General features: G+C 37.7%; 3 protein-coding genes across 3 annotated transcripts; 2 read left to right on the top strand and 1 right to left on the bottom strand.

Annotated features, from left to right (window-relative positions):
- Positions 1 to 13: 13 nt before the first annotated feature.
- LOC145465423 (ER degradation-enhancing alpha-mannosidase-like protein 2) lies at positions 14 to 9,520 on the top strand. Its single transcript, XM_081449205.1, has 12 exons — positions 14 to 346; positions 720 to 830; positions 1,662 to 1,701; positions 2,052 to 2,157; positions 2,755 to 2,880; positions 3,482 to 3,619; positions 3,992 to 4,065; positions 6,063 to 6,204; positions 6,783 to 6,907; positions 7,069 to 7,213; positions 8,257 to 8,378; positions 9,056 to 9,520. Exons 1-12 carry the CDS (start codon positions 255 to 257, stop codon positions 9,518 to 9,520), a joined length of 1,686 nt encoding a protein of 561 aa, XP_081305331.1. The 5' UTR covers positions 14 to 254.
- A 264-nt stretch (positions 9,521 to 9,784) lies between these two features.
- On the bottom strand, positions 9,785 to 20,131 carry LOC145465430 (inositol monophosphatase 1-like). The gene is made up of 8 exons (XM_081449210.1): positions 20,043 to 20,131; positions 17,297 to 17,430; positions 16,520 to 16,624; positions 15,563 to 15,608; positions 14,780 to 14,888; positions 13,716 to 13,830; positions 12,697 to 12,848; positions 9,785 to 11,780 (listed from the first exon to the last, which is right to left on the bottom strand). Exons 1-8 carry the CDS (start codon positions 20,127 to 20,129, stop codon positions 11,674 to 11,676), a joined length of 855 nt encoding a protein of 284 aa, XP_081305336.1. The 5' UTR covers positions 20,130 to 20,131; the 3' UTR covers positions 9,785 to 11,673.
- Positions 20,132 to 20,256: 125 nt separating this feature from the next.
- Positions 20,257 to 24,613, top strand: LOC145465425 (isoaspartyl peptidase/L-asparaginase-like). Its single transcript, XM_081449207.1, has 4 exons — positions 20,257 to 20,398; positions 20,801 to 20,948; positions 22,808 to 23,161; positions 23,597 to 24,613. The coding sequence occupies exons 1-4, from the start codon at positions 20,261 to 20,263 to the stop codon at positions 23,959 to 23,961; spliced, it is 1,005 nt and encodes a 334-aa protein (XP_081305333.1). The 5' UTR covers positions 20,257 to 20,260; the 3' UTR covers positions 23,962 to 24,613.
- The last annotated feature ends 1,261 nt before the right edge of the window (positions 24,614 to 25,874 follow it).

Genomic DNA, 25,874 nt, shown 5'->3' with positions numbered 1-25,874 from the left:
GGCGGTCGACTTTTTAAAACTACGTTATGTCTCACAAGACCAGCACATTTTCTCAACGATTTCCTGTTTTTTTTCTCGTGGGCCTTTATGATTAAGGAACTTTGCAGCAATGATCGCCTTTTTCTTGAAGGGCATGCTTAGAAGTGAGACAGGAGAGTCGGTGAAACTTCATGATTTACAAGCCCTTGGTATTTAGATGAATATTTCACTGTAAATAGTGGTATCACGCACGCTACGGAATCTTGCATCACAAAATGCATCGAGACAAAACTACTTCCTTGTGTTTGCTGTTTCTTGTTATAATCTGGGGAGACTGTATGACCAAGGAGGAGATAGAGAGATACAGGTTAGTGTGCAAAAAAATGTGGTTAAACACTGTTTAATCATTTGTTAACAGCTGTTTACAGTGAATCAGATTATACACGTACGAAGCTAAGCTAAGTTCAGTCAATGCCGTGATGAAGAAACTTATAAATTGAGAAATATCTTAAATTTTATGAAAAAGTTCATTCAATTTTTCATTATTTCACTGCAATTTAAGTCTTGGCCCTCTTTTGGCGAAACTTTGAGAAAAAAACGCAGTGAGATCGGAAAACTACCGAGGAAAACAAAGGCAAATTATTTGCATATTTGCACCTCATTTCAGAGCGTTAGCCAAAAGAAGTATAAAGATAGCTCTATAGCTGGCATGCTGATGATTGAATTTTCTATTTTTTTAGACTCAAGACGAAAGCTATGTTTTACCATGGATATGATAGTTATCTTAATTATGCTTATCCTTATGACGAGCTAAAGCCTTTGTCGTGCAGTGGGCAAGACACATGGGGAAGGTGAGACCTGGAATAATTTATTATTTTAATAACTCTTCACTTGATTTTTGATATAGCTTAGGTAAAATGTTAGACATGTGTAGACTTTCTGGTGCATAGCTATGTGAGAAGTTCGTAGCAGCATAGAGAAATTATTTCACTGTGCTGTAGCAGTGTGTTGATAAAGCCAGGACAGTGTAGACGACAAATTATATCTCGATAGCTTTCTAGTCTTCTGTGATGGGTTGCTCTGATAATAAAACTATGATAGCAACTGCTCGCCGGCAGGCTGGGGTTGGGGGGTGTGGTGGGAGATATTTATAAGTTATATGGGTATGTGCCGCTGTGAAGGGTATGGCCTTCAGGCAGGTTAGTCTGGGATATGGTATTAGAATTAAGACAGTTTTGGTCTAGAATAGGGTATAATTTACTGGGAAAGTGACCAGTGTAGATCAGGTAATTTAGTCTAGATCAGGGTTATTTACCCTACGTGAACATGTATAATATTATAGAAATTGAAACTCAGAAGTGACTTTGTAAGATATTAATTCAGTTAAGCATATGTTGACTACAAATAGTGGAGGAAATACTCCTAAGTGTTTCAGAAGCCATTAGTGCTAGTTGTATGTGAAACTTTAGCCTGATGGCAAATCTTACTCTCATTTGCTTCAAATAGTGTTTGCCTCGTCATGGCTTATAAATTGACTATACTTTTGATACAATCACAGCATAGTCTTCAGTTATGAACATGTACTTTATTTATTATTTATTTACTATAATGCATGAAAATTAATGTTCTCCATTTTGCCTATTTTCAAGCATATAACATGTATTTGTTGCAAACTTCTTTAGCTACTCATTGACACTGATAGATGCCTTGGATACTCTGTTGGTAAGTAGTGCAGGACGTTAGCATTTTATCATTACATACATACATACATACTTTATTGTTACCTCCGCAATGGGGCTTTTCAGGAACAATTACTTAAAGTACTAAGTTACTAATAACTTAGTTCTGTCCTTCTGTGACCTTCTGTGAACCAAGGGCTAAAAGTTCTGTGCAAAAGACTCCAACATGTGGTAGTTTTTGGGTTACAAAAAGGGGATTGTTTATCAAGACTAGTGCTATCCATCACTATTTGAAAAAAAATATTACATTGTAGTAAGGATCTCTCTTTTCTTATCGTGATTATTAATATCTGTTTTCAGTTATTAACAAATGAACATATTTCCTGTCTTAAGATTCTTGGGAATACCTCAGAGTTTCAAAGGATTTCATTGTTGCTGGAAGAAACATTAGAATTTGATATGGATATCAATGTATCTGTGTTTGAAACAAACATACGAGGTGACAAACTTTTGTGCGATTTGAAAATATTCATCCTGTAATTGAACTGACCATTGCATTGCTATTTGTCCGAATATTAAGTCGTTTAAATGCAATAGATTGTAACAAAATAATGTAAGCAAAACCTGAAGGTGTAAACCTTTTTTCCAAAAATTTATTGGTCTTGCTTATTGCCAGATTGTTTCACATCAGGCAGTTTTTTCCATCCTTGTTCAATACTTAAGTCTTGAAAAAGGAAGTGTCCTTAAGGGGATACTCATATCTACGGAGTTAGGACTGTTGTTTGAATGAAACTTTAGGCAACAATTAGACAAGTATGATTGCAGTACAAAATCCAGGCATACAATGTACATACATTGATCATCTAGATTGCAAATAGATGTAAAGTACTTTTACTGACAAAAAAAGAGAAATTAATATGGGGGGAGGCTGGTACATGTTAGTCTGGGAAGCACTGATTAGAAGTATTTCACTTTGAGTCCTTTGCCTCTGCTGGTTTCTGCTTTGTTTTAAAAGATTGGAAGCAATTATACCACACAGTATTTTATTACCTTAAATTGCAGGGCATTTTGTGACATATTTGTTATTTTGTCTCAGTTATTGGAGGCCTGTTGTCAGCTCACTTACTTGCACCAAGAGCAGGAGTGACTGCAGAGGAAGGATGGCCATGCCAAGGACCACTGTTAAGACTCGCTGTGGATGTCGCAGAGAGACTGCTACCAGGTTGGTCTCTAGACCTTAAATAGTATGTTATACTTTTGTTGCAAACTAGGTTGCTGCTCAAGATATTTTTATACTGAACTAACCAGGCACAATTGCAAGGTTTCATGGCCAAATAGTACAAAATAAAGGAAAATGATTCTTTTTTTAAGGCCAAGTCCTGCAATCAGGCATGTAGTAGCTAAATATTCTGCATGCCCAGTGTATTTGGAGATTCAGGCCTACTGTGATAATTTGCTGTTCATTCTTAGCTTTAATTACTAATTAAAGGAAAAAGATGAGTTCTTCTAGTTTAGTAAGAGAGGTATCAAGGGAATGGTCAGAGAAAGTACATTCAATAAAATGCATGCATTAGTTGTCCTCTCCCTTGAATTTAGTGGACCTCAATGTGTTTGCACTGACATCTCCTAACCTTGTTTCTGGGCCATTTCTGGGCACTTTCATCTATGTTGTCTCTTGTATGTAAGGAGGAATTACAAAATAAACCCGAGAAACCTTGTTTCCTTTGATTTCTGCAATCCCTATGGATATTACGTAAGGTGGTATCCTAGTTTTCTTTTAAGCTCAATTTATCAAAATGTACTTCATGATCTACTATGTACAGCATTTAACTCTCCAACTGGGATGCCATATGGCACAGTAAACCTTCGTTATGGAATTCCACCTTCGGAGACACCAGTCACCTGTACTGCAGGGTGTGGCACCTTCATTATTGAGTTTGGAACTATCAGTGCGCTGACAGGTATGTTAATTTACACAGACAGGTTGAACTAGGTTGGAAAACCATGAGCTGATTACATAATTTTTTTGCCCTGAAACTTCGATTGCCAGTTGCATATTGCCTGAAAAATATCAGTCTCTGTAAGTGAAGAATTTTCTCTGCAGCTTAAACTGATTCAAACACATACTTCACAACATCACCATAATGCCAGTGTCATGCAGACTATAAAATAATGAGTTGTGTAAAGAATTTTAACCAGTCAACCTCATTATATAGACTTGCAGCAGGTGGTTGAATTATTAATTCACTGTTAGTTTTGTGGCAGTCATGCATAAATTGTGTCTATCCCTTTCATACATTCATGAAATTGTTTACCAATATTTTTTCAATTAGGTGATAAAAGATTTATCAATGCTGCTATAGGAGCACTTGAAGGTCTGTGGAAAAGCAGATCAAAACTTGGACTGGTAAATAAAACTTTTTTTACCTCTTTTGCCATTGAAATAGAAATGTAAAAAGAACAACAACTTTTTACTGAATTATTCTTGATGCAGACATCATTCTCCTATTTACAGTTATGTAATACATTGCTATGCCAAACAAAATGATATTACAACCACTCCATAGGTGATAATTCTTTACTTAATACACTACTTGTAATACTGCTGGTCAGAATACTATTGTATAGGTAACAAATAAGTAGTGTGAGCAGCCATGTTAGTATTGTAAGTAGTGTAAGTGGCAATTGAATTAAAAACAAAAAATTGAAAAAAATACTAAGTTAACAGGGCTAAACCCATCTTGACTGTAGTTCTCCTAGCGCTGATCACTTTCATGTTTACGCCATTATATTTTAATGCTTCCAAAACTTTTAACTTCTTCATTCCGCTTTTAGGACGTTGTGCGGTTTGTAATAATTAACATGGATGAACTCCCAAGTTGTTGTTGTTCGTTCGTGAACTTATTTCCTAGTTCCTGTATTACATGCTGGGTATCTTCGTTATTATACAGCCTTGAATCAATTTGTTCAATTCACCAAAGATCGCATTCAACTCCTTGAATGTTCACCTGCATCTTGTCTAGCTCCACGACATCATTGTGAAGAGAAGCGCGAGAAATTTATAACATGCAGAATTAACGAAAAGTCGCCTTCCCACTTCAGTTTTGACACAGGCACAGTGTCGAATTTGAAAAGCCGGCGAGAGCATATTTTTTCATTTGGGTGAATGAAAAATAGTTTTAGTCGAGGGAAAACATCTTTGTTTGAAAGAAACACTACGGCTAGATATTTTAAGTCATCTTCCAGGAACTCTGAAAGTATTTTGATGACTTAATTATCCATTTCTTTTTAATAACACAATACTTTTCATTTTACGCAGCAGCACCCAAATATGTTACCACTAGCAAACTTGCATGTTTCACCGAAAACAGAGATCTACCTGGATTTTAGCATCAAAAATGCTGGCTTCTTTTTTGCAGTAGAAATATGCGACTTCTTTTCGCGTACAATTTCTATAGCTTTAATGTATCGTTGTTGGGTTAAGTTTTGTACAGAGAAACTGGAAAATGCTCCCAGAAAATTGCTAAAATTTAACGAAATAAACACAGCGTTTTCGTGCCCAACGCGGCTACTTTTAATCCTGGAAGGAAATTTGATTGGGGCAGATTTTGATCACGTGCTAGGCAACCCCTTGTGAGCCGTGAGCGTGCGTCACGCAATCAACAAAACAACGCTATAAATTGTAATTTTCGTCAAGCTTCATCTAAACACTTGATTACCCTTGAGCCTAAAAGTTACCTTTTCTTCTCAAAATTGTTATCAAAACTTTAGTCGGCGAACGGCTTGCCTGGGTCCTTGCCTGTGGGGCAAGTAAGGAGAGAAAGTTACTTGCCCAAAGGGAAAATCTACTTGTCCCGGACGACCAGACGGGGGTTTTTTCGAGCCCTGGTTAAGTTGTAAAGTTTGAGGGATTACCCCCGGAAACATGACAAAAATTTCACAGTCCAGCACCATAGGATTACAGCGCATACAGAGGGTTGACGTACTAGACCATTAATGAATGAATGATCAGGACAAAACGTATCGGCAGATGAAGCTAGATGAGCACGAGAGGGCTTCAGTGTGCAGTGGACAGACATACATGTGCATTAGCTGTAACATATTATAACAAACATTTCATCTCTACATATTTTAGGCAGATAGCCAAACAGTTGTTTGGAGGTTAAAAATCTTGGCACATTCCATTCAACCAAAAATTTCGGAACTTTTGAAACATTTGCACGAGTGCTACAGAAATTTTCTTGAAAGTTTCCAGAAAATCTGCTAATCGTTAAATTTTGTAAAATGTGAACCATTCAACCTAAAATTCCAGAAATTCTGGAAGTAAAATCAAATGGAACAGAAATTCCCAGTGAGAAAAGTTCTCAAAGTCTAATTCATTTTTTTATTGCTGTTATATTGTAGGTGGGTAACCATATTGATGTAGTTAGTGGTAAATGGACAGCACAAGATGCAGGCATTGGTGCTGGTGTAGACTCTTACTTCGAGTATCTCCTTAAAGGAGGTATACTGTTTGGTTCACCAAGGTTGATAGACATGTTTAAAGGTAATGGTGAGAACATTCTTTCTGTTTTAACACCACAATGTTGTTTAACAATTTGATTTTATAGTTAGATGCTAGTGGGGAAGAGAATGTTTTTTTTAGTACACGCATGTACAAGTTTTAATGTTTCAAAATTATTAGACTTTGCTTCCACTTGAGTTGAATACAATTTTTTGGCCTCCTTTTACTTTTTTCAAATAATTTTCAAGATTTTTCCTTGTCGGTATTATGCATATACTAGGTCATATTTGGCAGACTGATTTGCTTGTGGACTGAAAACCTTGTGCCTGTTTTTTATAATAAAAATATTAAATGATTTCGGTCTCATCCAAGGGTGTCAAGAACCTTTAAAATGATAACTGCTAAATGAACATTTTATTAACTTAGGCATACACTTATTAAATATTATAAATGATTTTAAATTGCATGTTTTTCTTTCTTCGACTCAAGGCATGGCTCCCAATTTTTTGTGTTAGAAATGATTGTCATGTGCATGCTTAATTCTATATTTGGCTTGGCATTGCTCCCAGTTGTGAGTGAGAAATGATCTTAAATATGCATGCTGTTCTATCTCATCCAAGAATTTTATAGCAAGGTTCAACAGTACCTGAAGATCAGTGATTGGTATGTGTGGGTCCACATGGACAAAGGTCAGATTACGATGCCAATCTTCCAGTCCCTTGATGCCTATTGGCCAGGACTTCAGGTGAGTGACAGCTGTCAGTTCTTTGTTGATTACCATGCTTACTGCACCCACTAGTTAATGCAATTATTTACTTGCATATACCCAAGGTGTGTCTTCAGCTTCATTGTTCGGTATAAATTTATCCAATTATTTATCAAATTTTTTGTCAATAATTATTATAGACGTTATGGGGCGATATTGGACCAGCATCAAGGACCCTTCAAAAGTACCACAGCGTATGGCGGCACTTTGGATTCATTCCTGAGTTTTATCAGATTTCTTCTGGAGAACCTTATTCTGGAAGAGCTGGTTACCCCTTAAGACCAGGTGGGGGATAACATCTACAAGAATTTTTCTGTTGATTATTACTATTGATTCACTGTTTGTTATGACTGGACCTCTTTGATAACTGTGTTAGTGAGATGGTGGTTATAATCTATAATTGAAATATTTTGAGAGCTCATGTTTACAATTATTTCTCTCACACCCTGTTGTTGTAAATATGTCATTATGTGACTCAGCTCTAGGGTCTCAGCTTATAGCTTACATCGGCCTCTAGGTAAAAAAACACTGTAGCTGTAGCTAAAACCAGGAAATAGTTTTCATAGGATATTCAAAAGCAATTTCCCTCCATTGACAAACTCGTATTACACCTTTGCACTTTCAATTCACACTACATTTGTGAATAAATATTTGGTCATAACCAAATGGCCAAGAAGTAACCAAAAAAGCAGATGTTAGATCTACCTAATCTTCAGCTACAATATATATTCTTTAGAAAACAGTCGTAAGAATATATGAACACTGATTGGTTAAAAATCATGTTTCTATAACTTGATAGAAACACAGAACTAGCATGAGCTGTTGACATAATGATGGCGCAAGCAAAGAGAATTTACATTTTGATAATCAAAGTTAACAAGTTGTTTTCCTTTTTTTCGTCCCAGTGTTTGCTAAAAGAAATAGAAAACATGTTCTCCGTGTTTCTGTCAAGTTATAGAAACACTTGTGAAAGTTTGGGAGAACTTGCTGTGGAAACACTCACCTGCGGCTCGTGTTCCCACAGCATTTCTCATTCTCCCAAACTTCCACTCATGTTTCTATAACTCGATACAAACATGTTACATGTTTTCTATTTCTTAAACAATGTATACTCTACGATATACAGTGCTACTCCTGTAAGTAATTGTAGCAAAATATAGCATACAACCAGCCACAATCTGACCTCAGTAGTAAGTCCTTATACCATAGGCACACAGTAGATAGGAAGGGCAACAGCTTCAGAATCCTTGGTACAAATTGTGCACACTGCATGTACTGCTTGCCTGTAATAGCTCTTTGTTCTCAACTAATGTCAATTTGTTTTACAGAGTTGATTGAAAGTGCCATGTACCTGTACCGTGCAACACAGGATCCTTATTTCCTAGAAGTAGGAAGGGATATGTTGGAATCAATAGAACATAGTGCTAGAACACCATGTGGATATGCCACAGTGAGTCCAACCATTGTTCTTAACTGCCTTTAGTACAAGTATACTTACCTCTCAGATTGAGTACAAACTTTCCTGTGGGAGGAACAATGGCCTTCTAATATTATCAGTATTGTCTTGCATTCTTAGGGAAGAAACAAAACTTTCTCTTGGTGCCTCTCTACTTAACAATAATTAGATTATGAGCTCACAATTTCTGTCATAAGCCCGAGTCAATCTTACAAAATCCTCTTCACCGACGCTTCGAAAACCCAAAGAAGTGGCCATCATTTTGTTCACAACCACACACTGCTAGGCTACTTACTACATGTATCTGCAATAGAACAGATAGTGAGTAGCCTAGTGGTAGCCAAAACACAAATAGATTTGTACTAATCAGTACGCATATAATGGGTACCAGTGAATTGATGAAACAACTGGGCAAATATAGTGCCAACATTTTGATGCACTACACTCTGAAAAGGCTTCAGTGCATTACTGCTCATAATCTATCATCACCTTGTTTAAAAGTAAGATTTAAATTTTACCTTTTGCTATCCTAGTCTTGCCCAAGACCTTTAACACTATTCCCATTTTACAATGTTCAGTCTGAATTCTCACATAGCTTTCAAACCTGTGAAAACATACCCAGCCCAGCAAATTTACAGTGTACTTACACAGTTTGCCAACTTTTCTTTCAGATAAAAGATGTAAAAACACATGAAAAAGAAGATAGAATGGAATCTTTTTTCTTAGCGGAAACAACTAAGTACTTGTATCTCTTATTCGATGAGCACAATTTTATTCATCAGAGCAATGGTTCAGTGGATCATCAAATAAAACCTTCTCTGTCACCATCGTGTAACACTGGATCAGCAGGATATGTCTTCAACACAGAGGCACACCCTATCGATATTGGCGCTATTCATTGCTGTTCATCCTCAAAGCTTACACATATACCTGAAAATTTAAGAACTAGAAGAATGTCATTTACAGGAACTAAAGGGGATTCAGAAGTTTTATTGGACAACATTGATGATGATAGCAGTCAAGGAGAGAAAACTTTTACTGGCTCTTACACTTGTCAGGCAAGACCATTCCATAAGAAACTGTCAGTATTAGGAGCATTTATTGAAGGATCTCAAGAGCTACCAGGGAACACTTGATAAATGAAATTTGTTTTTCTATTAATAAATTATATTGTAATTTCGAAACATATCAAATGAATGTTATTTTCTACACAGCAGAGAAGATGAAACTATTTTGAGCAATGCTGGAGTAGACAAGAAATTTGTAAATATATATACATATATAATTTATTGTGTTTTGTAGTGTGAAGCACATTTAACAAATTGATTACAAACTAGAAAAAAAAACTGTTACATGTAGATATACAATAATTATTACTACGGAGTTTTACAATGAAAATGTCGATTTGGCTAGACATGTTTGAAAATCCTACATCCAGTGATATGAAAAGAATTTAAATAGGTGTTACAAATTAAATAGGACTGGTATAAACCACAAAATGATATTATCACTCTTTCACAAGTTATGTCCATTGGTTACAACTATCAGAGTTCATATTTATTTATTTTGTTATTCACAAAGGGGAGGTCTCATTCTGCTAGTTGTCACTAATAGTGCCAGTTGGTCATACTACCAGAGCTTATATTGAAGGGGAACACTAAAGTGTAGCTTGCCTTTGCTTTAGCAGGGAAGTACTGAACTAGAGTTGCAAAGCCATGAATTGAATGGCTACCAAAATAAAGTACTCTCATGCAACATCCCACCAGGTGATGTGAAGTCTATTAATAAATAAAAAAAGACTGGCCAAGGGTCATTTACTAGGCTCTTCAATAATACATGAACTCTTCTCAATCAACAGTTTCATGTTTTGCTGCTGTCAGTCATCTTAGCAGACTTGTCAGGAAACAAGTTCCCTTTAATGGGTCTAAAAGGGGTTATGATTGGTAGATTTCAAACTTTGTTGTTTGTTTCTTTATTTCACAGTTGGTTGGTTGTCGTTGTAATTATGATTGACAGCAACAAAAATGAATTGTTTGTTAGGTTTTGAAAAAAATTACGCCTGTTCTGCAGGCTAGGTTTTGAACTTCAGAGTTTGTGTTATGAAAAGGCACAATAATTGTGATAAGTGAATAAAGATGTGAATTTACCATGGGAGTAATTGTCACAAATTTACTTTCAAAATTATCCGAGCATTCATCTGCATTTACTGATTACAAAAAAAAAAACCATATCACAATCCTCAAACCATACTGGCAAGGCAAGTGACCTTTTTACTTACCAGTAGATGTAATAATTTTATTGTAAAAAAAAATATTTTGAAAAAATGAAATGGAAGTATAAAATGGCTGGGGATAACTTGATAGTTAAATATTTCATATCAAAACCTACTGTCAGAGCGTACCAGTAAGCTCAACTTTAGCTGTATAGGTTAACACTATTGTCAGTACACGTAGCTATGGTAATGATGCATCTGACAGCTAACAGACTTGGTGTGCAAAGTCTGAACGACACACCAGTTAGTTCATAGCCTGTGTGGTAGGCGTCGGAAGGGAAGGGAAAGGGGAAAGACGAGTGCACAGAAAGCAGGAGGATCAAGCACACAAAGCGCATGAGGGTAGGGGATGCAGGCCATCCCTCCTCAAAGCATGCTTGATCCTCCTGTGCTCATTTTGACCCCTTCCCTCCCCTTCTACAGCCTGTCACACAGGCTAGTTAGTCTACAGTTAGCTTTACTCTGTTAACTATAGTATAACTCTTACTTCTCATTCAAACTAAGTGTCAGGAGTTTCAACAAACACAGGAGATTTTGGAAACAAATAAAACACTAGTAAATTCTGTTAAGTATGTGTTTATTCTTACAATTGTCATTCTAAACATTTATTACTAGTAAATACTAGTAATAAAAATAATTTGCTAGCTGTAGTAATATATACTGTATATAAAAGTTACAAAATTATGTCAGGCAATTTAGGTCGTGACCTCTAGTCAACTTGACTAAAACCTTTGCTTCAAGATACCTTTTTACCAGAAAATAAAAATATTTATGAATAAATGATTTTTTGTTAAGCTAAAATGTGACTAAGAATGAATTGAATTACCAAACTACACCAACCCTATAATTATGTATGATTTTTGAAAACTCTAGCTGTTGCAAGGATATTGATTATAATGAATTCACATCATCAGTCACGCACATGCAGTGAGGTGAGCCACAGTACGCAAAAGAATGACATGACCTCACACTACTAGAATTATAATGTTCCAATACCAACTAAAACAGATCAAACTCCTAGTCTCTTGGCAAATCTATGCTGTCAAGGTACTGAGAAAGCTCTTGGGCAAGCTCGTTGGTTGCGGCAGCTAATACACGACGTGCCATTAAGTCCACTGGTTTACCTAGTACACAAACCACATTAAAATTTGTTATTTGTATGAAGGCCAAACAATTATTAGAAAACTTAATGTACTGTGGCACAGTCTTGATTATAAGGAGTGTCTTAAATCCAAATCAAAGGAACCACCCTGACCAATTGCAAATAGCCAATTTTACAGTTGTCTGCAGAGTCACCTGGCCTTTGGATGGCAGCGAGGCTGGAGTTGACCTTGTTTTGATACAGACCTCACTGCTCTTGTCATGTAAATGCACCTAGTTAGCATCAGAACAACTTGTTTTACACAACAAAAGCAGTGAGGTCTGTATCAAAACAAGGTCAACTCCAGCCTCGCTGCCATCCAAAGGCCAGGACACTGAGCAGACAACTGTAAAATGGTCTATTACAGTCAATCCAATGAACCAATCAAAACTCCCAAGCCAGCAGATATAGCTGACGTGAAGTATAGGAAAAGCATGAGTGAGAAAGTTTCTCCAGGTTGGATGCCAAAGTGGTGTGAGTTTTTTTAAGCCAACAATTGCTTAACATAGCAATGCCAAAACAAAGGAAGGACAAAACTTGTGTTGGTCTGGGAGAAATAAAACATCTGAATTAAGGCACAAATATAGCCAACACATGAAATTCATGAAAAAATTCTGAATTGAATGAACTTTCAAATTACACCAATTGCTAAAGCCTACATATACCTCAGGAGAAGACCTGTGAATAGCTCCTAAGTGGGGTAGAGTGGCTCACTTTCCTTGAGGATGTTTCCTTTTCATAAATATTACACTAGGGTGCCTGTCCATCGGCAAATTAGTGGGGTACCCCACACACACACACACACACACACACAATGTTCCTTTTGAAAATCTAAATTCTGTTGAGCTAGCTTATAGTGTGCATGCTACAGAAAGACAACCAGACATCTCATTATTCACCTGAAGGATCTAGCACCACTCCTCCAGCTTCTTCAACTATTAATCCAGCTGCAGCAAAATCCCAGACATGAAGTCCAAACTCATAACTCGCATCTGCCCCACCACTTGCTAAAGTGCACAAGTTAATGGCTGCTGATCCCTGCATTCGTATGCTGAAATAAAATCGACAATAAACCAAAGAATCAGAAAGGCTTTGAACTCTTATTTATTTTCCCTATAGCATCTGCAGGTAAAGTTAGCTCATAAAGGCCTGTCCAAACGGGAAATGTTTGGCAACCAAACACCATCGAGCATTGTTTGGTGACCGAACATTTTACCGTTTGGCCACCTTGTTTGGTGCTGTTTGATCGTGTTTGGTTGTGTTTGGTCGTGTTGGATAAAATTTGAACGCCATCAAACATCCGATCAAACAACTTAAAACATTTCTTTTGTTCTCATGTTTGATGGGCGATGTTTTGTTCGTTTGGCCAGCCGTATCAAACATGTTTGGCATGCGCATGCATACCATGCTTGCTCAGCGGTTTGTATCCGTAGTTTGATCTGTGTTTGATCAAACATGTTTTAACCGTTTGGCCACTCACATCAACATCAGCATGTTTGGTCACCAAACAATGTTTGATGATGTTTGGTCGCCAAACATTTCCCATTTGGACAGGCCTTCACATCACACTCATGTCGCTACAAGGTCTTACAAGACAGTGTAAATTGAATAGTCACATATTAACTACATGTCACATAGTATAAAATGTAATATCTGACAGATACCATAAACAAAACCATCACGGTAAATTTACTTGCATTGGGATAAACAAAGTGTGAGTTTATCTTCATTTGTGTCCAAAATTATCTTGTGAGCCTGACGTGACTGTTTGATGGTCTTGCAATTTTGGCTTGCTGGCTTGTAGGTTGGGCATATCCTTCATGATCACAGTTTTGAGTCAGCTCAGTAAAGCCTTAACCAATAATTTGATACATATCCTACACTGTTTGTAAAATACCAAAGTCTAATATATCTTTACCCATGAACTGTAACAGGTTTCTCTAAAAGTCTTCTAAGGTTCTTCATCTTTACATCTATGATTTCTGGTTCTCTGGATGAACCCACTTCAGTAATGACAAGAGCATTGCTTAGATCTGCAGATAAAAGTCACATAACAACTGACATGAGACTGAACAATCCCTAGGGAAGACTGTCCAAATGCTTCAAGAGACTACTTCCCAGTGATCAATAGGAATAGCCATTAAACTAAGTGGCAACAGTGACACATGCGCTGAAAGGCTTTAAATGAAGTCGAAGTCAGTGTTAAAGTCGCTGGGTTGTAGAGTTTGGCACTTGAAAAATAGACAGCCCTCTTAACTACCCTGTGCATTTCTTTGATCTTTGTCAATCCAGCTCACACCACAGACACCATCATGTCCAGAGTTGTGTGACCAGGAGAGAGAAGAAGGAACAGGACTCTGACTTTGTAGTTCTTTCAAGTAACTGCATGACTCCTTATCTTCTATAATGTTCAGTTCCAGAAAATACACATACCCAACCCAAGAAAAATCATTGAAAATGCCAAGAGGGAGGTCAGGGAGAATTTAAAAGTCAAAGTTACTACGCGAAAGTACAAACTGGAATTTCCCCAGGGGTGAAGGGTTAAAACCAAAATACCTGTCAAGGAAGGGGTATGGATAATTCAATTCAGTGCTAGATCCAGGATTTTTAAACCAGGGCCAGGAACTTATAAGACAGAATGAATACCAAAGGCATCTGGAGTCCCTAGGATGTCTTGGGCTCACTTCCCCAGAACACAAACAGCTTCTTCTTGGGGGGTCCAACACAATATACACCCCAGTTTAAAATGAACCTTCTCGGAAATTTAGTTTTAAAGAAACAGGTAGCACTCCACAATGTTTCATTCAAGATGGCCGTGTAGAAGACCAATCACTAAGTTTTCTTGCAAGCACATGTCTGGTTCTGTCATAGAGGAACTTAAAACTTTCAAAACTTTGGGTGAACCTTCCACCTTTAACATCATTCCCAACTTGTCCATAATTGTGGCAATTCAAATCAAACAGTGATGACCACATTATTTACCTGTAACACCTGAACAATGAATTTGCTTTCCATTACAAAATGCACCCATGCCTCGCCTTGCTGTGTACATCTCATTTGTTATAGAGTTGAATACTACTCCAATCTCTACCTATAGCAGTCAAAGAAAAGACATAATATCCAATAGAGAATGACAAATTATGAATACATTTATCAACAAAGAAGGGTGACTCCATCATGCAATTTTATTTAATTAGTGATTTTATTTAATGATCTAGAAGTTCAATGATTGAATGAATAAAACACCTCATTTCTACCCAGCAGGGTTGACTGTCCACCTTATAGAGGTATCCGCATTATAGATGGAGACTTTTCATCATGCAGGGACTGCATTAAATAATAGTTTACAATGGTTTTCACAGGTGGGCAAAACCTTTAAAACTGAAAACCTCTTTATAGCAAAAACTCCATATATGCAAACCAGGTGGGCAAAATCATCCTCACAACCCATCCATGTCCAATACACTCAAAGTGAGTCAAGTCCTCTCTGTGTATAAGCAGAGAATGCTGCAACATTAGACGACTTCATTTTGTTCTTCACGACATCACCTTCACCTGTCCCCTAGCGCCAAGTTGGCGCATAGGGCCTCACGACACGACATAACTTCCGCAAAGTAGAGTTGACTACAACGTTAAACGAATCAACTCACTTTGAGTGTATTGGACAACCCTCTCAACAGTCAATTTACCGGTGCCCAGCCCCTTAGGAAACCCCTGCAACCTGAAGTGTACATAATAGAGAGGTCTAGGCATATTTAAAAATACCTGCTTGTTAACAGCTAAGGCTATACATACTGCCACCATAGGATACCTGAAAAACAAACAAGAATCCTAAGCCTCCTTATTAGCCTCTGTAACAGGTGTAAGATGGGAGAGAAGTGGGACACTGGAGGGTGGGGTGGAGTGCAGAGCTGATTAATCACTGGACTGATGTCAGCAAAGAGAAACTTTAGTTTTAATGCATCAGAGCCCTCGACTCAGTTTTGACTCCACCACTTGGATTCCTTATAAAAGAGTACTAACAGATTAGTTAGGAATCAAGACCCAGCTGTTCAAAAGAGGATAACATAGGTCCTAACCTCAGGTTAAATCTAGTACAAACTTTAACACAAGGTTAAAGTTTAAGTGTTGGTTCTGTTGTTCAAAGTCACTGCTAAAATCAGGTTAAACAGCAGGTTAAACTTAACCCACCTCCGAATGAGCTTATCCCAGTTCCTGTGGCATGGAGCGACTAGGAGTATTTCTACTCACCCCTGGATGGGATGCTAGTCCATTGCAGGGTCACCCCCAGCATTAAGTTCGCTGGTACCCATTTATACCCCTGGGTGGAGAGAGGTACTGTGAGAATAAAGTGTCTTGCCCAAGAACACAATGCAATGACCCCAGCCAGGACTCAAACCTGGACAGCTTGATCTGGAGACAAGCACACTAACCATGAGGCCACCATGTCTCCTGGGTTAACTTGGGGTTAGAAGAAGAAAAAATTCAAACAAAACCTACAGAGAAGTTGTTTTCAGTGCAATATGAATGAAACAAGGAATGTGAAAACTTCCCTTCAGCTTCTGTGAAATTCTGTTGTAATCAATAACAACAGAGACAGACAACTGCATGCTAGATAGAGATTTTGAACAACTGGGTCCAGGGGGTTAAATGGGATGCTATTGGAATGGCAACTGATTACATGATTTTAATAACTGTAGAAAAAGTAGCCTCCTTTCTCACCTGTGAATAAAGTTAGTTGTACCATCTATTGGATCAATTATCCATGTTGGGTTGTTTGTGAGAGTGCTTTTCTTCCCAGCACTTGCGGACTCCTCACCTATAAAGCTAAGTCATAAAAATGTGGCATGTTATACTTTTAAACATGTCACTCCAGAAAATATTATGTTACTCTCCACAGTGGGTTATTTGCTTTCTCAATCCCCCAACTCATCTGGGAATTGAAACATCACACTATCTTTCAAAATGTTTTGACTTTTGAGAATTCCCCCTCCCTCAATTGTCGAATTTCCAGTGACTCTTTGTAAGGCAACTAGGTACAAATAATATGTTCCAGTTTTAAGCATTATAAGCATTGCACTGGGCATTGTTGCGAATGGTCTTGCCTGATTTTTTTGCAGTTTTCTGGTACTTTATTCTAAAAGAATTAACTTGCACATTAGAGATTCTTCCTCTTTCTCTTCTAACTTCCTTTTCCTTCTTTTTCCTTGACAACCAACCCCAGTAAGAAAATGTTAAGTCAGCTCTCAATAAGAACAGAAGTTTACACTGTATCTTTCCAGTACATGAGATCTTGCTGGCTTTTGTTCTAAACATTTTGAGTATTTTAATAACTCTCTCATTGACCATGATTTCTTAGGGCCATACTGGAAGCGTAATGGTCCCTGGTCATTTATATACATGTATGAACTTTGCTATGCTCAGTCCATACAGTCAAGACTTCAGGCCCACATTCACCTTGTACAGCTCTCAAAAAATCATTCAGAAAGAAACAAATACCTGTGAGTTGGAAATTTTTCCAGTAGAGTTCCAATAATTAATTCCTCAACATATTTGTCTGTTTCTGTAACCAAATCAGTTCCACAAGTCTTTGTGTCAATGGTCTTTTCCTTATGAAAAGCTTCTAACACAACCTAAGAATGGTAAAAACCAAGCAAAATTTGAATATAACACTTAGTCTACTAGTGTGACAGATTTAAGCAGTTAAAAAAATATCAGAGAAGCTTTACAACTCATTTGATCTACCAAGTAAAATGTATTGGCCTAGGAAATAACTATCATCTCCATGGAAGGGCTTTAGTTTGACCCTCATCCCACCCCTCTACAAATTCCAGTTTCATTTCGTAATTGTCCTCTAAAAGTAAACTGCCTAAAGATAATATCCTTCACAGCAGCCCATACGCATATTAATAGCTTAAATATGGAAGTAAACCCCCCTCCCCAACTTCTGAGGCTTTTGTCCCCCTTGGAAGCTCGGGGAACCACCTAAGGTAGCTCCCCCTTTCTCCACCAAGAGATATGAATGCAGGCTAACTGCCAAACTGATACCAAACCTAGCAAGATGCTAAGTTGTGAGGGGAGGGTGAAATTAACCTTAAATCATTGAAGTAGTGTCACCACCAGACAGCTGCAAGCCCTGGATTTGGTTAAGTTACATGTATACGTTTTTCCATTACTTTATAAAAATGATTCAAATCAGCAAAATTTTCACAGTCAACTCAAGTAAAAAAAATAAGTTGAGAACTAGTCAGTCCAGAATTGACACTAAATCAATCAGTGTTGTAATCAAACACCTGAGTGTACATAGTTGTTCGATTAGAATCTTTAAAAGAGATCAGATTCTACCACTGCGTGCACGTGCTGGTTGCAAAGCTCTCTTATCACTGGTAGTCAGACATTGAAACATGGACATTAAGTCCCCAACAAAATGGAATGCCATTTGTTGCAATGTTTGTTAAGTTTTATTACCTTCCGAAGGTGCACTAGCTGGTTGCAAAAACCATAGTTACAGTTAAGATCCACTTATTTTGAACAATTATAATTGCATCCATCATCAATCAGAAAAAGAGAATTTTGACCTTGTTCCATGGGTCAGATACTTGCAGTCTTCCTAAAGCTTCATTCTGGGGATTTGCACAAGTATACCGTAGGGCATTTGCAAATGCCCTAGGAGGGAGGGATGGATGGTGGGGTTTGGAACTTATTGTCAGAGTCATTTATTACACTCACTTTCAGTGTTACATGCATAGCAACTATCTTTCAACATGCCATCTCTCAACATGCTATGTACCCTGGCCTATACCAAAAATGTAAGCACAACTAAGGCCCAGTTCAGACATTGTGCTTCTGCCGTGCCGGACTAAATTCACGAATTACGTGCGACAAAGGCATGACAAAAGCATGGCAGAAGCACAGTGTCTGAATCAAACTTTTGAATTAAGATCAACAAGTAATTAAGTTCAAGAAGCTCTGCTGTGCTACACGACTCTGGCAAGGCAGCGATTCAAACGTCGTGCTTCTGTCACGCCAAACAAAATTCATAAATTTTATTAAATAAATATTTTGGCGGGATTACGTTCCCACAGGGAGTTAGGAGGAGAATTGTTACAAGGCATCAGTAAATTCTGAATTTGGTTCAACTCTGGCATGACTTCTGAATCAGAGTACTGTTGTTTTTCTGCCGTGCCATAATCGAACCAAATTGCAATCAAGTTCGGCATGGCAGAAGCGCAACGTTTGAACTGGGCCTGACTTCTTTATGGTCGAACTCAACTTTTAGTCATGAGGGATGGATTTATTTGACATCAAACTAGGGCTAGGAGTATCAAGAAGTCATTCTCTGAGAGATAAATTGACTATTTTGAGTGTTTACATCTTTCAAATAGTAAATGAGCGGTAGTCGCCCAATTCTACTAGAATTAACTATTGAGAGCTGATCAACTACACTGTAATCGTTTTAATTATCTTGCAAATCAGTAAACATGCAGTTTAACGGTCTTTCAGCCGTTTACATAGCATGTTGATATAGATGGCATGTCAAAAGATGGTCAAAAGATGTTGCCTATGCACGTAACACTGAAAACGGGTGTAAGTTCTACTCATTGTTTTTCACTGGTCAAGAGATTTTCCTTGGTTGATAATTTTTTTAACAGTAAACAGAGTTGAAAACGTTTCATCATTCTAAAATACAGAACCGCATTAACTTTCTTAGTTACCAAAATAACTTAGAAACTTCTGCTCTGTGTACTTTTCATGACTTGCATATTTAAGCTTATTTTTAAAATTCTGCTGAGAAATAAAACCTGCAGTCAGAAAACTGTAGTTTTAAAAAGCCCGAGAAACACTGTCTTGCACTATGTACTTTAAGTTACGTCCTTTTTATAAGTCAGTCGAGAAATGTTCATCGTTCGACGACAATTCATTGAAGCTTATTTTATTTTTTTATTTAAAATTATTTAAGCTTAAAACCAGTTTTATTAAATTGTCTGCCTTATTAAAATTCTTCTGCCCTGTTTACTTAATTTACTCACGTCAATCGTGTGCAACATATAAGAAAAAAGTGACAAAATAAGTGACAGCTATACAATAGCGGTATTATTAACGATTGAAAACCGTGCGAAGAAAGAACGAAACAGTTGCCCAGCAGTGCCAGCAGTGCGCCACAACAGCAATTTCCACAATAATTGCACAGTTTAACTGAGCAAAATACAAGAAGAAAATACGTAAATGCGTGTTATTTAATTACCTGTCCTGCCTGCTTTGCTACATTTACTGCGGCATCAAAGTACTCTTGAATTTCTTGTCCACCTGCCTGTACACGGTCGTCCGCCATGTTGGAGCTTGGAAATAGGTAGTGCTTGATGTAAGCCTACGTGTCATGTCCCGAGGCCCAGAAGATCATCAGAGCGCACATCGGGACTGACCCATTTTTCCCGATTTTGAGATACGAATTTCCCCATTGCAATGGCTGAAACCAGGACACCATTCAAACCATGTATAATTGTTCACGGAGGAGCAGGAAACATATCAACATCAAGGAGAGAACAAGTTCTTTGTGCTGTAACAGAAGCAGTCAAGATTGGATATGGCGTTCTCCTAGAAGTAAGATTTACCAGGCTGTACCCCGAGGCAGTTAGCTTTTGTTAATAGTTTATGAGTTTCTTTCTTATAAAGTAATCATATGTTCTTTTAAAAGATGCCCTAGCTTAGTTTTTATGTGTGGCCTTTATTTTATACTTACAGTCTTAGTTGGTAGTTAAAGAAAGGAATCATAATTAGGAGGGATGGGTAAAATTTGGATAAATTTACATAATCATGCGGATTAAGGTGTAGGCTTATCCATTATATCAGTAGCTCTAGTGGATCAACGTGGAACCATCACATTTTGGACAAGTACACCTCATTCTCTTGGCTTTCAGATTTATGCCAGATCTTGAATAAAACAAAACCTGTTCGTATTGATTATTCAATTGTGTTGAATTGTATTTTTCTATCTTAATTAAGGGAGCAAGTGCATTAGATGCTGTAGAAGCTGCCACACGGAGCATGGAGGACAGTGAAGTTTTAAATGCAGGGCGTGGATCTTACCTTACAGAAGAAGGAACTGTTGAACTTGATGCTATGATTATGAATGGCCAAACTTTAAACACTGGCAAGTTAATTGTACTTTACTTCTAAATGTCTAATGCTGTAAAAGAACTATAACAAGGAATCTTTTTGGTTAAAATTACTTTAACAGCTGGACCCCGTTAATTCGAAACTCCCTTCAGCAGATTAAATTGTCTGCTTAAGGTTGGAAATGTACTGTTGGCACTGGCTGAGAGCATAACTAAGTGTCAATAAGTGTATGCAATAGCAGATGTCCAAAGGGATAGCCATGGGGAGACTTCCATCTAAAAAGGACGGGGATGCTTGTCAGAAGTTTTGAACAGAACCCCTAAGAGGTACCAAGATCCTGTTTTGTGGGAGTAGCTTCAATTTAAAATTCAAATTTACCCCTAAAAGGTACCAATTCTGTGTGGGGAACAGGGGATCAGAACCTCCTGCTTCCCATGCCCCGCCCTCCCGCTTCCCGTACCTTTATCTCCCAACTCCTGTTGCTCCCATCCCCTGTAAATAGGGAGACTTAAAACACATCCCACCTCCCGCTCTTTCCCATCCTTTCCTATCCCGCCTCATGCCCCCTATTCTCCCGGGCTTCCGCCCCCTGTCCCCCTACAACTCTAAAACAATACATTGTCGCCTGTCATATTTTTTTGGGGCTACACCTTAAAAAGTGCAGCAAAAACTCCTGCTGTGGACCTTTTGAGGCTGAACACCCTTAGAGGTACCAACCCCTAAAAGGTACAATGAGCACCCCTGTCCTTTTTTTTATGAGAGTCCCTCCCCCTGAGGGACGGATAGCTCTTAATGTATGTGCTGCACTGCTGAGTCTGTAAGACTCTCATGGCCTGTTCCACACATGATCACATCATCACAACCCAAACTGACAAGAACATTTACTTTTACTGCAAGCATTATGTACGTTGTAAGTTTGTTTAGTTTGAAGTCATGGCATTAAAATAATCATTCCGTTCAGTCTTTAACTTGACCAAACGTGTGTCTGAGAGCTTAATAATAATAGACACCTGAATAACACAGACATTTTGTCCACGGGGAGGGGGGAATCCCATATAAAAAGGACAGGGGGTGCTCATCGGAAATTTTGAAAAAAAAACCGAATAGGTACCAAGATCCAACCTTTTTTTTTGGGTATGGCTTGAAATTTTTTTCACCTTAAGTTGTGGAATCTGGTGACTAGCAACCTAGCCTCACTGCGATACTATTAACCTGCGGTGTACGTTCGGCGCATGTGTAGAGAAAACAAAAAAAAACGCGCTCAACTGCAGGAGAGACCGCCATGTTGGAACTTTGTACTCGTTGTGTTCTCATTGCATTGACATTAAGAGTTGTCACTTCGTTCTATTCCGTCGGAGGTGTGTGATTCTGTATTAAATTCAGTCTTGTGGTTTACACGTAAGTCCAAGAGTTACCAATTCTAAAACAACACATTATTTCCTGTTATACTGTTTTCAGCTCAACACCCTATAGCCTAATCACTGTGGACCTTTTGAGGCTAAATTTCCTAAGAGGTACCAAAACTCTCTTTTTTAAAAGCAGAGTTTTGGTAACTCTTAGGATGTTTAGCCTCAAAAAGTCCACAGTGATTAGGCTATAGGGTGTTGAGCTGAAAACAGTATAAGTACAAGCACCCCCCTCCTTTTTATAGAGGAGTTTCCCCACCCCCCCTAGGATTTTGTTGTGTCCCTTTGGTGTGCATATGAACCAGGTTCCACAATAATCTAGATTCATCAAGAATGTAGAAAAATTTACCCCTCAGGTATAACATACTACCCTGTCGAATTGAGCGGCCAATCTTGCATAGCCCATAATAAGGGCATGCCTCTTTCTTGCATAGAAAGTTTGACTGTATTTATCAAACCTGACTTTTTTCTCTGTTTTTCTATCAAGGAGCAGTGGCATGTGTCCAGAACATTGCTAATCCCATTTCTCTGGCACGTAAAGTGATGACAGACACACCTCACTGTATGCTGGCTGGAGAAGGTGCTCTGAAGTTTGCAAGAGATGTAGGAATTCCTGTTTTGGAGGATCCCAGTTCATTAATCAGTGATCGTTCACACCAAATTTATGTGAAGGAAAAGTTAAAACGTGAAAATCTTAAAAAGGAAGTGGACCGTGACAGAAAGGACACAGCTGTTGAAAAAGTGTCTCAGGAGAACAAGAATACACAGCCGGAAGGACATGATACTGTAGGAGTAGTTGCCATGGATACTAATGGCCATATTGCCGTCAGCAATTCAACAGGTAATGAACTAAATATTGCATGTGACACTGTCATTTATCATAAGCTTCTTGTATTACAAGCTTGCGTCTTACCATTTTGCAGTGTGTTTGTGATACTGTCAGAAATGTCAGAGTTGTCAAGCATTGCAACAAAGGCTCAAACCAGGCATGCAAACTCATCTTTTTAATCATTCCTCAAAGGCTGCAGGTTGGCAGCTGAAAGCTTAATATGAATTAATTTTTCAACCAGGGAAGGTTTCAATTGTCTTAATATATTTTTAAACATATTAAAGACAAATTAACACAAAATCAGTAAAACTCAGTTTATGACTCAGAGAAGGAGAAGTATCCATGGCCAGTTATTTACAATATTAATTAATTTGACACAAATCACAGCAGATTGACTTAATCATTGAAAATGTAATAGCAAGTTCTTTTGTTTCTTTATTTCCTCAGGGGGCACATCCTACAAGATGTGTGGTAGAGTTGGAGACTCACCCCTGGTGGGGTCAGGTGCTTATGCCAATCAACAGGCAGGTGCTGCCTGCACTGGCCATGGAGAGTCTTTGCTTAAAGTGCTATTATCCAGAGAGGTCATATACAGTATAGAAAATGGTGCTACACCACATGATGCTTGTATGAAGGCAATACATAGGATGAATGAGCAGACTAGGGGTAAGGGAGGTGTTATATGCTTGGATAAGTTTGGAAAGATCGGAGTGGCCTTCAATACAAGAGAAATGGCATGGGCTTCCATTACTGGAAGCAACATCCTGAAATATGGAATTGACCCTGGAGAGGAAATAACAGGTGAAATGTAAATCGCAAAAAGTGTATGGGCCAATTTCCAATTCCCTCAGTTTCAATAGGCAAGATTCACTTTAGTTCACTGACTTTAATTCAACTAACACTCCAATAAGATGCTCCTGTTTGCTTGTACATAATTCCATCAATCGTCCGCGTCTTTATCCGTCTCATCCGTCATTACTTCGAGTGGATCACATACAACTACAACGTTTGCCGACGTTCACCATTACATGCACACTCGAAAAGATCATGTGACTTAAACGTGGGAACTAAACAGCGGGAAAAATACATGAACAATACAGGGAACCCAGCAACAAAAAGAAAGGACAATTTTGTATTAGTTTGTAACTTATTACAGATAATGGTAGTAGCTTTTTAAGCTGCTGCAAACTTTATATTTTGCAGAAGGAAATAAGATTTTGTTCCATATGTTTGCAACTACTTTAAGTATTACATTGTATTGATGTTTAAAAACATTTAAAATCCTTAATTTTAGGCAAAAGATAATATTTATCAATAAAAATTATAAATTTAACACTAATGCATTTATCTAGAGGTACAAGAATAGTTGATAGAAATACAGATGAAGAAAATGCATCTAGTAACCCAATTGGCATTACATTTGTAATAAGGTCAAATGTGCAGGTTATTAAATTATATCAAGACATCAGCTCCAGAGTAAGGCGATATGTTTAGCCTGTGTGCAGACGTCTTAAAATAGGAGACATCTGCATTCAGGCTAGGATATGTTTTAGTAAACCCTGAAATTCACAGATGATATTTAATACATAGACTATTATAGAGATATAGTAGATATATGTATAATAATACAGAGAGTAGTATTATTATTTTGTTACATATATTATTATTCCATTATCGCCATGAGCGATAAGAAATAATTTATTAATAAGTTGTTTAAACTGCTCAAACTGTAGTGGAGGATTGGTCGCAATCAGCTTTCCACTTTTGATTGCTTATATCTAAGGATTTATGAATCAAATTTCTAGATCTTTCCAATCGTCTCAATTCTAAGAGGTTTAAGAGAAAATTATCTTAAGGTGTTTGTTTTTCTTTAGGAGATGATTGGTAGTTGGGAGATGGCTGCAAATTCCAGACCATTTTTCTACATTCAGCTTTTTAACAATAAAGGAGAATGGGACTAAGAGTGGTTTCTTCCTGTTATTTTGGTTCATCACTTGTTCTCCACAGAAAAACCCTCAATTTGATTGAAATGAAGATGAAATGGAACCCTTGGTGTCAAAACCCAACTATTAGTATTGCCTTTTTTCACCTACATACTGCAAAAAAAAAACCCTTTTCTTATAAATGCCTCTTTCAGTGGTCATAAACCCTCATTAACACACCTCTATAATCCAAAAATATCACTTCTCCATATGGTATTCTAATGAGCCAATAAGTAGGATGATCCATAGACCAAGTACCCACCCCTCCCTTTCCTTTGGTAACCTCCATAGTCACGGCAAATTAATATTGCGTGACTTAATGAGGTCGATTATTAAAATCACTTTATTCCTTTCGTGCCTGCCGGCCTGCGGTGAACAAGAGGTTAAGCTTGCAATCAATTTTCAATGGAAGCTCTTTTGTTTCTGTTATCACGTTTCTCAGATTTTATCAAGTTTTTATGCATATAACTTATAACAGATATAGCGACACTTGGAAATACATGAACTGTAAGTAAGAGAAAAAGATACAGGAAAAACAAAAAGGAATGAAAATGTTTTTCTCGCATTTATACAGGCAAATCTTACATGTAAGCGGTCATCCTGTACTTAACGGTCAGAACAACTTCCCAAAAACTCTATTTAGATTTACTGTAAAGTTTACCTATATATAGCGGTCACCTGCATGCAACGGACACAATCGACCTTTAGACTTACCAAATCCACAATTTTCTTGTTTTTTGCAG

This window comes from Orbicella franksi, chromosome 13 (assembly GCF_964199315.1).
Source record: "Orbicella franksi chromosome 13, jaOrbFran1.1, whole genome shotgun sequence".
Taxonomy (NCBI): domain Eukaryota; kingdom Metazoa; phylum Cnidaria; class Anthozoa; order Scleractinia; family Merulinidae; genus Orbicella; species Orbicella franksi.
This window is presented reverse-complemented; position numbering and strand designations above follow the sequence as displayed.